Source organism: Danio rerio, chromosome 9, assembly GCF_049306965.1.
Source record: "Danio rerio strain Tuebingen ecotype United States chromosome 9, GRCz12tu, whole genome shotgun sequence".
Lineage (NCBI taxonomy): Eukaryota > Metazoa > Chordata > Actinopteri > Cypriniformes > Danionidae > Danio > Danio rerio.
In genome coordinates this window covers 18,715,001-18,728,065 of record NC_133184.1, presented here as the reverse complement: position 1 = coordinate 18,728,065, position 13,065 = coordinate 18,715,001, and the positions used below count along the sequence as shown (strand labels likewise).

The 13,065-nt window shown below is 38.5% G+C and overlaps 1 protein-coding gene across 50 annotated transcripts in view; it reads left to right on the top strand.

The window, feature by feature from the left end:
• mycbp2 (MYC binding protein 2) overlaps positions 1 to 13,065 on the top strand; it is a 243,579-nt gene that overhangs the window by 189,086 nt on the left and 41,428 nt on the right. For 15 of the 50 annotated variants that reach the window (XM_073911703.1, XM_073911688.1, XM_073911684.1 and 12 more), the window contains 5 exons: positions 1,201 to 1,326; positions 8,638 to 8,802; positions 11,004 to 12,617; positions 12,729 to 12,898; positions 12,986 to 13,065. The exon at positions 12,986 to 13,065 is cut by the window's right edge and continues 165 nt beyond it. In XM_073911703.1, the coding sequence (XP_073767804.1) occupies positions 1,201 to 1,326; positions 8,638 to 8,802; positions 11,004 to 12,617; positions 12,729 to 12,898; positions 12,986 to 13,065 (2,155 nt within the window). 50 annotated transcript variants of the gene reach the window in all.

Sequence of the window (13,065 nt, the reverse complement as noted above, 5' to 3'; positions counted from 1 at the left end):
CATCGCAGCTCCTGCAGTCACTCTTTAGATGCTGCTCCGGCTGAATCAATCGTCTGATCTTGGAGCGCTGTCGCAGTATTTTGATGCCACATGTGATAGTCACATGGATTCTACGCAGTGTCAATCTTGACAAAATTTCTAACCGGTATGCACGGCTTTAAGACATATTTTGATCGATCTGCGCTGCATGAAGTCAAACACACCTAATGCTTCAGTCGTCCATTCAGAAAGGCATTTGAGAAAGAATCAGCTGTTCAAACTACTCAATTGAATAAATGACTCGGTGACAAAGGTAGTTGTAGTTTCAAATCTCATGACATTTTAATTGTTGATTTCATTGCATTCATGCCACCTCCTACACTTTATCAAACAGTCAATTTATAAATAAACAGTGAATTTATCTAAATGCTAACTTTGTGTTTTTTCTTTGACATCTTTGTTGTGTCAAGAGTAATGTAGTTGATTTAATCTGATTGTAAGATATTCTTCCTGATATTATTTCAGTTTATTTTAAAAAGCTCATGCAGTTGGGCCACATAAGGTAAACAAAGTGTTGTAAATAAAAAGATAAATTTATATTTAATTAATCAAACAGTTGCTGGTAGTCCAAGTCTTACATTTTCAATTAATTAACTGTCCCTTTTAATTACTTGATTTTCTTAAAAATAACATGTTTAAGATTGTTAATGGTTATTTTAAAAAGCATTTTCTCAAATTAAGAATGTGTTTAGAACTATTTTGTTATCATTGTGTGTGTGTGTAGCTACAGAACAACACACAGCCAAGTACCCCCCTCCTGGAAAATGCCTTTTTTTACAATTGAATTTTTTTTAAATTCGACCATTGCTTAGTCCATAGTATACAAACATAATATGGAAGCCAACGGCTGCTTTTTCCAACATATTTTTGAGTTAAACAGAGGAAAAAAGTTCAAACTGGTTTGTTAGGATAAGCAAATGATGACAATTTATATGTTTAGATGGTGAACTATTTCGTGAAACAGTTCAGACAGTGGACGAGAAGTGTAGCAGAACTTTTAGCTTACAGTAGCTTAGCATAGATCAATGAGTCAGATAGTTTTGCCACACCATAGCTGCAACAGCCGCAATGATATTATGCATAGTCTTTTATTGTGTTTATATTTTAACAACTTTGTGTCCTTGATAATAATTAATGTTTTTATTTGTCTCTGTAACACAGAGCAAGCTGTTTTGGAGCACGGAGCACAGACGCCTCCTCCCAGCCCATTCTCAGTTCAGGCGTTTAACAGAGGCATGGCCAGCTCAGGAGCTCAAGGCTTTGACTACGGCATCTCCAACAACAAAGGTGAGAGATGGAAATAAAATGTGATTCATTACTAAGTGACAGTTACATCTCTAATTATATGATTACAGCCCTTTTACCAGTTTACCAACATTTTTTCATATCATGCTCCAGCTTAATATCTGTCATAGTTAATCATATAAATATGTCTTGGGAATGCATTTAACTTTACAAAATTGATTCCAGTCAAAGACTCAAAATCATTTAGGACTTTATTTTAATGTTCATGATTTTATAACTCTGATTGATTAAGTTTTTTTTATATTTAAAATTGTCCTATTATTTATTCAATTAAAAATGTGATACCTAATTATTTGTATTTATTTCTTTCTTTTTCTTTTTGTAAAGTTTCTAATGCTCAAAGTAGGCTAAATCAATAAAATATTTTATCTTTTAGAAATCTAAAATATTTTATTTTGTTTAGAAAAAATATATACATTTTAATGTATTTTAAAATGTCATTTGATTCTTCCGAAATCACTAATTTTGAGCTCATATGTTATTATTTTCTGTATAACTAACTTTACTTGACTTGTTGACCATTACCAGTGTTAAAATAGTTGCTGCCTTATTATTTTTGATGGAATCCAGACTTTTTTTTTTTTAACAGAGATACAATTAACATTAAAACTGTGTATGTTGTTTGTAAATGGATGTAAAATTTCAAATCACTGTCTCCTACATTTTTGCATATTAATAAAGGAATTATCCTTATACTTAACAAAAAAAATCATTTGTTAGAAGTAAAAATTGAATCATCTGGTAATTGCTAACAACAGGGGTCCGTTCTTCATACCTCACTTAAATAGTCAGATCCTGAATATTTTAATTTAGATAACTGATCTTTGGTTGATTTGTTCAAATAAATTTGTGAATCCTATTTAAAAATCTGAATAATTTGATCTTAGATTGCTGCATGTGTTTGTTGTGAAGGACAGTATATCAATCCTTGAAATTATTATTAGCAATGCATAGATGACATCCTCTGATTAATATTGACTTATCCATGTAAACAAAATTTATAGTAAATGAAACAGTTTGTTAAATATGATATGCAAGAACATTCCACATTTGTTGTGGGCTTTTTGGACAGGCTATCCACTTTGTTACCACTTTTCTAAAGAATTTAGCAATTTAGTTTTACCTTTAAAGCTTTTTTTGAGGAGGGGAACTTTAAAGTTTCTTAATCTTTTGGCATAAGGAATGTGCTATAGTAAAATAAACAAATGACTCAAAACTTTAGTTTTAGAACTTTAGTGTATGTTATACCATAATCCACCACAGTTTACTTTACTAAAACTAAAATATACAACAGTATTTATTATCATTTATCAGTTCACTATGTTTATTACTACAGCTTGCTGTATCATTAATTAAAATGTGTCATAAATACTATAGTATATACAGTACATCCGGAAAGTATTCATATCGCTTTACTTTTTCCACATTTTTATGTTACAGCCTAATACCAAAATGGATTAAATTCATTTATTTCCTCAACATTCTACACACAATATCTCATAATAACAATGTCAAAAAATTTTTTTGAAATTGTTGCAAACCTGAAAAGTCGCATGTATATAAGTATTCACAGCCTTTGCTCAATACTTTGTTGATGCAACTTTTGCAGCAATTACAGCCTCAAGTCTTGTTAAATATGATGCCACAAGCTTGGCACACCTGTCTTTGGGAATTTTGGCTCATTCTACTTTGCAGTACCTCTCAAGCTTAGTCAGGTTGGATGGGAAGTGACAGTGTACAGCCATTTGCCGATCTCTCCAGAGATGTTCAATAGGATTTAGGTCTGGCCTCTGGCTGGGCCACTCAAAGACATTCAACGAGTTGTTGTGAAGCCACTCCATTGATATTTTGGCGGTGTGCTTTGGGTCATTGTCCTGCCAGAACCGTCACCCAGTCTGAGGTCAAGGACACTCTGAAGCAGGTTTTCATTCAGGATGTCTCTGTACATTGCTGCATTTTTCTTTCCCTCTATTCTGACAAGTCTTCCAGTTCCTGCTGCTAAAACACATCCACACAGAATAGTTTTGAGAAAATAAATTATTTTAATCCATTTTGGAATATGTGTAAAAAGTGAAGGGCTATGAATACTTTCCGAATGCACTGTACGGTAGAATACAGTTTACTACTGTATGGCTCAAACACACTGTCATATTTACTATAAATTACAAGGTTTTTTTTATGTCTGTGCAACATAAAAAATATATATTAACCCCTAAAGTGTACGTTTGAGTCATTAAAAGTACAAAATTGCTCACAACATTATTATTATTAACATATATAACTTCACTTGAAATGACACAATCTAATAATGCTTATATGAAATAAGCCTGCTCCCTTACAAGTTTGAGCCAGCAGACCTGTTGCTATGACAAAACAACACCTGGAAGAATTTTAAAGAGCGAAAGTGTCCTGGACTTGTGTCAAAAAGTCAATAATTAAATGCAGTTAATTGTGTAATCTGCATATGAGGAACAGACCCCTGGTGGAGTTATCCCGTAGCATCTGTGTTTGCAGGACATCAGAGCTTTTTTCTTTTTTAAAGTGATTTATGACCTATTTTTCTTTGAGCTATCACATTCTAATAATATAGAATAATAAATGAAAAATGCACCAAATTATGAGTCATCAAACAGTATCATTTATCTTATTTCAGCTGTGTGGAATCTGAGTAATTGTGTTCTGCATGCTGTGATGTGTGTGCGTCTTGGCTGTTGTCTGTGGCGTGTGAAGGCATCATTGTGTGCATGGGCAAGACTCTGTGTGCTGCAGCTGGGTCTTACCCATTTATTGTCCACTGGCTCTCACCATACTGTTCTCATGCACCGCTGCTAAGTGGCGTTTACCCATAGACTGCTGTCTGATGGGTCCTTCATCACCTCTTATACTCTTAATACTGAATAAAAAGACACCTGGCAAATCCACAGTGCTTAACTAATTGCTTCTTGACTAAAGGTCAACATGAAATTAATATTAACATTTATTAATTCCATTAATACGCATTTCTATTTTAAATGCAAATAATTTAACATCGCTCTAAGTAGTACATTTTCCACATCACACAACTCTATTTTTCTAGAGAGGCTTTCCTTTATCGTGGTGATCTAGGATGACCTGGTTATATTTATATATTTACATGTATTTAAAAGTGCAATCTTTTTTTTTGTTAGCTGGTTGAAAATTTCTTCACTTTCGAATAGCAATCACTAAATTAAGTGTTTCAATATTCTGTTTTAATATTCTGTTGAAGATGTAGGATCAAGAAAAGTATTAAGTAGGTTCCAAATAGGCTGTTCTACCCATCCAAGTACAGTGGTCCCTCGTTATTCGCAGGAGTTCTAAAAATAACCTGCAAAAGGGAAATCTGCGAAGTAGTCAGTTTAGTTTTTACAATTATTATAGATGTTTTAAGGCTGTAAAACCCCTCACTACACACTTTATACACTTTTCTGTGACAGGCATTAACAATTTCACATGTTTCTTGTTTAAACTCTCAAAGCTAAAACTTTTGTATAAAATTAAGTCCAGTATTAAGGTTGATTTATACTTCTGTGTCTAGCGCATGCGTATGCTCCAACACAGTCGAATATTCTTCGCCTTGGCTAACGATGACACTAACGCGCACCTCTCAAAAATGTAACTACATGTCGCAGCGATGCGTAGTGTAAGCTCTGTGTCCCCTGATTCACACCGGGCTTCAGCGTCAACACTTGACAGAGGGTGTGTCTGAAGTTTGGATCATCATAGCAGCGTCAGCCAATGAAATTGGTCCTCAATTGACAACTGTCTGAACTGGTGTATTTGCATAAAGCGATCTGATTGGCTGACGTGTCTGTTGGCGCTTGAAAATTTGAGAAATTTGCAACTTCAGCAGCGAGCAATGCCCCTTGAAGCATCGCCAACGGACCCACAATGCAGTTCAGTAACGCCTGACGTCACCCATTCGAAGTTATGTTGTTGCACATCCGCTTGTTCCCGTCGCTGGATCAGCGAGTTTTAGCTACTTGTACATTAAGGTAGCATTCAGAAAAAAAAAAAAAAACATCTGCAAAATAAATCGACACAGTGGAACATAAAAACCTATTGCCAACTGATGTTTCAGAAGTGTTATTGCAAAGCAACACAAATAGCACGCAAAAAATTAATGCACGACTACACGCAAGGCATGCACCGTTGGTCGCGCCGATCATATAAACCACGCAGAACTATAAACCAGTCTTTATCGAATAAAACCAAAGATCAAAGCCAAAATTTCAGGCGCAAACGTTCATCGCTGTTAGCAAAAGGTTCATAAAGCTTGTTAGCTTTTGTACTGATAATGTTGGCATCCAGTGTAATGTTCTCTTTTTCCTGCAGTCACTGATCGACAAAACTAAAGCAGACTCCATTCTGAGTCATAGCTGGGCACCACAGACAAAAGCCATCTTGCGGCTTTGCGTACCCTGATATAAACCTACGTTTACAGTTCAAAAATGGATGGCGCGTCATGGCATGGAGCATCCGGTGTGCGACCCCCCTCTTTACGATGGTCTTGCTAGGGACAGTTACAACACTTTGCATCCTTGTTAGAATTCACACTTCTAGTGATCAAAGATTTATGTTGTTTGGCAAGCTGAACGCATTCTGTACTAAACAGGCGACATGGAGGAGATTAATTGAAAATGGTCTTCAGCAGGGATCACCAAACTTGTTCCTGGAGGTCCAGTGTCCTGCAGATTTTAGCTCCAACCCTAATCAAACAAACCTGAACAAGCTAATCAAGGTCTTACAGGCAGGTATGTTGAGGCAAGTTGGAGCTAAACCCTGCAGGGCACCGTACCTCCAGGCACGAGATTGGTGACCCCTGGGACCAATCAGGAACACAATGCACTTCTAAAAAAAAAAAAAAAAAAAAAAAAAAAAGCATATCAAATTGCACCCAAAAAAATCTGTGAAATTGCTAGGTCGCGATGGGTGAACTGTGTTATACCGAGGGACCACTGTATATAATGGCCTAGTTCTGCGCAACTAGTTCTCGTAAAAAGGATAATCATCGGCGCATTCACAGATGAAGTTCAGACTTATGATTAATTAAGCTTACAACTTTTTAAAAACGTTTTGTACTGTAATTACTAACTGCACTATAAAGTATTCCCTCTGGTGAATGTTACAAGATGTATTGTAGTGATGTTGTTTAGTACGCATTCATGAGCTCAGGAGGCGTGGCTTTGGATGGTAATTTGCAAGGTGGACCTGTCAGGCTAAAATTAGCATTTTCCATGATCTCCTGTAGCACCTTTAAAAAGTTACATTAAAAGGTAGAAAAGGACGAATTATTTTAAAACGCCTTCTTTAGGATGGATTGATTTTTTTTTTTAAAGGGTAATTAACAGTCAAAGCGTTTTAATTCAATGTAAACTTACTTCAAAATCATGTCCCTTTCATGTTAAAATTCTCACTTTTCACAATTCAGTCAGATGCTAATAAGGTAAATTAACAATCTAAATTTTAAAAATGTCATGTTGACTTTACCAGCTTCCCAAAAATTTTTAGATATTAGTAGGGCTGGGTGATATGAAATCGCAAACTTGATTGATCATACCTGCGATACTCATGCACATCTTGTAAGGGAAGCACGGTTGTGTGTTTATGAAAAAATCTCTCCCGAAAGCCAGAGGGCGCTCTTGTGCATAAACTCCAAATCTGAAAAAAAACACAGGAAATCCTCGTAGATATTTACATTAGATCTACCTACCCTGGGTTTGTCTGTTGGAAGGAATGCGTCAGTAGAGCTGTCATTTTAGTACAGGGTGGCACTCCATTGAAATGAATGCAGGATCAAGCTGCATTGGAGGACTGGCCACCCAGAGCCAAAGATATATACACACATATATACATATATCTATGATTGGGAGTTTTCCCGGTGGTCAGTTTGCTAATATTTTTTTTAATTACGAAAATTATAATTTTACATAACTTTTCTACATCAATGGATCAGTGACCACACAGGCATTGCCGACGAAGAGCAAGTGTGTGAGCATGGAAATGTATTAACCTCTATCCCTGTTAAATTTGATCTCATTCATGTCCTGAAAAACACTCCCTCTCCTGCTTTCACTTCTTATTCTAACGTTCTATTCGTTTGTGAAAAAATCTCCGTTATGAACGACACGTTCACTTCGCCAACAGTTATACATGTTTCTTGTACTGCAGCATCTTGTTGCAAGTTGGTGCTACTTTGCCTTCTGGTCAGTGCAGTAAGTGACTGTATTATCATCAATAACTTGATGAGCACAAAAGTTTGTAACGTACAAAAACATAAAAAACTAAATCTTACCTATGAAACGTTCTGCTTTTGTGCTTTGTTTCCTTTTTTTTGTTTGTTTGTTACTACACCCGTACACCGCGCTAAAGTCCAGCATCTCCACATTGGCTTTGGTCCTAGACTAGTGCGGTGGAATGACATTTGTGCTGGGAGCACTGTATAAATATGGCGGCGCTACTGATGCATGCTCAGAGTCCTTATGCGATGTCTAGTTTATATATCTATGGGAAATCCTTAGCATTGCAGTGGAAACAAAAGATTTAACTGCTTTTATTGGTTCAGCATGACTATTATTCACATAAATCATCTCACAGATAGATTTATTTTGAACACTCAACGGAAGTTATGAAATGAGTTGGGAGTAAAAACATGTTATTAAATGTGCTATTTTCAGTGCAGCATACACAGCTGTAGTGTACTGATAATCTGTCATTATCACAAAACAATTTTCCTGATTTCATTGTAGTCCAATTAAACCGATTTCTGATTTAAAAGTGATTTTGTATGGCTTTGTCAGCGTACTATGTGTTGTAAACATTACTCCATTTGAAAGCACTTGCTGGAGGTATACTAGAACCAGCTTTACTGACAAAATGCGCATGAAAATCACCTTTGATTAATCACCCAGCCTTATTTCTTAGTTTTGAACATGTTTGTGACCATTTAACTTGCTAGATTACTATTAGAATAATAAATAAATAAAACTTTTCTATGAATTATAAAAGGGATGAAAGCGTAGCATTGGCTTCATCTTCCAATGCTTTATCTGTGACCTTGTAGATGCGTCAGATATGAGGTTTCAGGAAGACCTGACCTATAGCTCGCCCTGCCCATTCCTTATTCCCCTCACGTTGGCTCAGCTGACCCACTCACACACCCCATTACTTCCAGTGAGCGTGCTTGTGTGGGGCGTTAAACTGACTAGCGTTTTTGTATGGCTCCTTCTAAGGATCATATAAGCTACAGCACTCCCATTGTCTTCCGCATTGCAGGTGACCGGCTGAGTGCCATACTGAATTCCATTCAGTCTGGGCCTTTCCTCCCAAGTCCTTCCATTTTTGAGCAAGCTGCCAAACCTCCCACTTCCCTTGTCCACAGCCCATTTGTGTTTGGACAATCCCTTTCCCAGCAGCCTCAACCGCATCCACAGCTTCCGAGTAAGTCTGTCCGTCTATAAAGTAGTGGCGGTGCTTGCTTGCAAAGTTGCTGCTTGTTCTTGTGTTAAGGGCTTATTTATTAGTGTCCCTTAGATTGTATTGAGTTCCATTCAAGCTCATGTCCCCTGCTTTTCTTTTGCCGTCCATCTGCTTGCTTGCCATTTCTGGATCGATTCCTTTCTTTCTCATCTCATTTTAACTTCAGTGGCTGAATAACATTTAAGTTCCTCTTCCACTGTAGCTACTAACTGTGTGTGTTTCTTGTCAGATGTTTTGGTTGACTTATTTATTTTGGCTTGCTTTATGTACAGTGCTTAATTTGATCAATTATTGGCAAAACAATTACCAAGAGGTCCAGGAATCTGTCCACGCAGTCAAAACGAATAACTGCTTTTGAATTGTAACCCCAAGTGCAATTCTACATACGCCAATGTCTGCATAGGATAAATGAGATTGGGTTTTTCATTTTTAGGGGGATGTACAAGTGTCTCAATATTTTCCACAGCCAGAATACTCTTAAATCTGCATTTCAAATTCATTACAATTCCTCACTGAACCATTTTATTCGGACTATTTTCTCACCCATCCTGCACTGGTTGATACCCTGTTTTTAGTCTTGTGCCTGCCAGTCTCTGTCTCTCTCATGGTGTCTGTCCTTCCTGTTGCTCTTTCTTTATTCATATCTTTTCCAGACTAGATGCTCCTCTGGCCTTATTAACATTCATCAATTTAAATATAAATTTGATAGGTTTTTAAGACTTTATTCATTCACCTCAAGGCTTTAGTTAGGGACCAGTTTGGAATGGGTTTATTAATGGGCTTAAAAATAAATAAAACTGTATCACAAAAAATTGCACAAAAAACATTTTTTTTTAGATAGAAAAGCTGTAGAACACCTATGGTGCTTGAATAGAAGCAATTTATTTCACTCCCAAGGCCTTCACTCTAAAGATCAGGGGTCAAAGCCAGTTCCTGGAGGGCCGCAGCCCCTACAATTTAGTTCCAACCCTGCTTCAACACACTTACCTGTAGGTTTCTAACAAGCCTAAAGCACTCAATTAGTTTGATCAGGTGGGTTAAATTAGGGATTGAACTAAACTGTGCAGTGCTCCGGCCCTCCAGGAACAGGATTCGACACCTGTACTCTAAGGCTTTATTTCACTCAACAAAATAAAGGTATGAGAGCTGGGGCAGTACCTTTTCAAAAGGTAAGGATTTGTACCCAAAGGGTATATACAGTATCAGCACCTCATTTTTTTTTTATTAATATGTACTCTTGAGGTATCAGTATAGAACATATATGCATTTTTTTTCTAAAAAGTACTGCCCCAGTGACAGTTCGTGTACCTTTATTTCTGAGAATGTGAACAGAGCACATGACATAGTAAGCTATACATTTGGTCCTACAATCTTGAACCCTCTACTTCTGATTAGATTATCCAAGATAGTTGCAAAATTCAGGTGTAAATGGGGTCAATGGGGTTTTCTGATCTAGTACTCTTTCTTTCACTCTTCATCATTCATTAGCTTCCACTTTCTCTCTCATTTTCTGATTGTTTTCCTTGGTTCAAGCCTTGTTGCTCACTTTCCTTGCCACTGTTTTCCGCTGTAGATGCTTCATCACGCAGCCTTGCTTCACGTGAGCGTGTGCACAAAAGCAGTGCGACCGGCCCTGGCACCGCTCTGTCATCTCTTGTTCTCAGACAAAAGGGTGGGTAATGCATGTCTTCTCCTGGGAGCACCCTGGAGATTCACTACAGGGATGGGTTTCATGTCATCCTCTCTTCCATAGTCCATTTAGTTCTGCTGTTAGGCATGGCAACAGAGTATGTAGTGCTTTGGAATATATGTGGGGACAGTTTTTCAGGCTTGAAAAAACATTTCCAATGACCTGGGTGCTTTCCATTTGCATCATGCTACCTTCAAATCTTATACTTTATTCTTATGTAAAGAAAAGTTGTTCAGTAAATAAATTTAAGATCCTTCTTGGATGTCAGTGGAGTCTTTATGTTTTTTTCATCTACCATTTTACATTTTGTTCCTTACGTTACTGTTGTGTTTTCCCCTTACATTTTCAGGTGCCATGTTTATTTTATTGTCTTTTTATACACATGTAAATGAGGCCTTACAAGCCTTTTTGAGGGTGCCCTTTGTATTAATGCTTTGCAAATTGGTAACTCTTGATGTGTTACAATACGCAGGTGACAGAGATAACATGGCCAGTTGGTCTGTGTCTCCAGGCAGCAAACATCGTCAAGAGAGCCGATCCTCCAAAACCGACAGCCACTCAAACCGATCTGTTGACCAGGTGAAGAGCAAGAACAACGAGAGTCTGTCTGCCAGCGAAGCCCTCATTCTGAAATCAGATACAGGCAAATTGCGGTCTGACTCTCACAGCCGCTCCCATTCTCCTAACCACAACACTCTTCAAGCCCTGAAAGCTGATGGCAGAACCTCAGGACTTAGGGCTGAGTCTCCAAACCCTGGCTCCCGATCCTCCTCACCAAAACAAAAGACCTTCACTTCAGGGAGATCTAGCCCTTCTAGCACCAGTTCCCCACGCTCATCATCTCCTCATGATAAGAACCTGCCCGCCAAAGTTAGTCCTTCTAAAGTTCACCTGGATCCACCGCGCGAGAGATCCAAATCGGACTCTTATACACTAGATCCTGACACTCTTAGAAAGAAGAAGGTCCCTCTTATGGAACCTCTAAGGGGCAGGTCTACATCCCCGAAGCCAAAACTCCCACCCAAAGAGAGCAAAGGAGGTAGCAGCAATGCAGAAAACCGAGCCCCTTCTCCCCATGTAGTTCAGGAAAATCTCCACAGTGAAGTAGTGGAGGTATGTCGGTCTAGCGCCTTGCTATCCAATGATGAAGGCAATGATGAGAATTCAGAGTTGCACAATGCTGAAGAAGGCTCCTCCAAGGTCCATTTTAGCATTGGAAAAGCGCCAGTCAAGGAAGAACTTGAAAGTCGCTCTTCACCCAAAGTCAGCCGTAAAACCTCTAGCAGGCATGTAAGACCCAAAAAAGACAAATCAGGGCCACTCTTTAAGGGGGAAAATGTGCGTCCCACTGAACCTGCCAAGCAAGCCATGTCACCTTCTGTCGCTGAATGTGCCCGTGCTGTTTTTGCTGCCTTTCTGTGGCATGAGGGTATTGTACATGATGCCATGGCATGCTCTTCTTTCCTCAAGTTCAACCCTGAGCTGACCAAAGAACATGCACCTATCCGTAATTCCCTCAGCTGCCAACAAGGTTTTGATGAAAAAGAGAGAAAACTGAAGAACCGGCACTCTCTGGAGATCTCCTCAGCCCTCAACATGTTTAACATATCACCACATGGCCCAGACATTTCCAAGATGGGTAGCATAAACAAGAACAAGGTCCTTTCCATGCTAAAAGAGCCACCCTTGCCTGAGAAATGTGAGGATGGAAAGGAATCTGTCTCTTATGAGATGACCAGTCACTCCTCCATGAGGTCAAAATCCATTTTGCCTCTTACTCTCCAGCACTTAGTAGCCTTCTGGGAGGACATATCAATGGCTACCATAAAAGCGGCTACACAGAACATGATCTTTCCAAGTCCAGGATCCAGTGCTATCCTTAAAAAGAAGGAGAATGAAAAGGACAGCAAGAAGACAAAGAAAGAGAAGAAGAAAAAGGAGAAAGCTGAGGTACGCCCTAGGGGAAACCTCTTTGGGGAGATGGCGCAGTTAGCTATGGGAGGTCCAGAAAAGGATACCATCTGTGAGCTCTGTGGAGAGTCTCATCCATACCCTGTTACATACCACATGCGGCAGGCTCACCCAGGTACAGTGCCAGATTGGGTATTACTTTATTCTTTACTGTTCAGATGTTCCAAAACGTATACAGACAATTTAAGGAGATTATTCATTAGTATTCTTTACTTTGTCCTTTCAGGATGTGGTAGGTATGCTGGAGGTCAAGGCTATAACAGTATTGGTCACTTCTGTGGAGGCTGGGCTGGAAACTGTGGTGATGGTGGGATTGGTGGAAGCACCTGGTACTTGGTGTGTGATCGTTGCCGAGAGAAGTATCTGAGAGAAAAACAAACAGCTGCTAGAGAAAAGGTATAACTGTCATGGTCATTGTATAGAACTCCATAATATGTGTAGATATTGCATGCCTAATAATTGTTTCTTGGGTTTTTGAATAAGGTTAAGCAGTCGAGGAAGAAACCTCTCCAGGTGAAAACGCCACGAGCTCTGCCTACAATGGAGGCCCACCAAGTGATCCG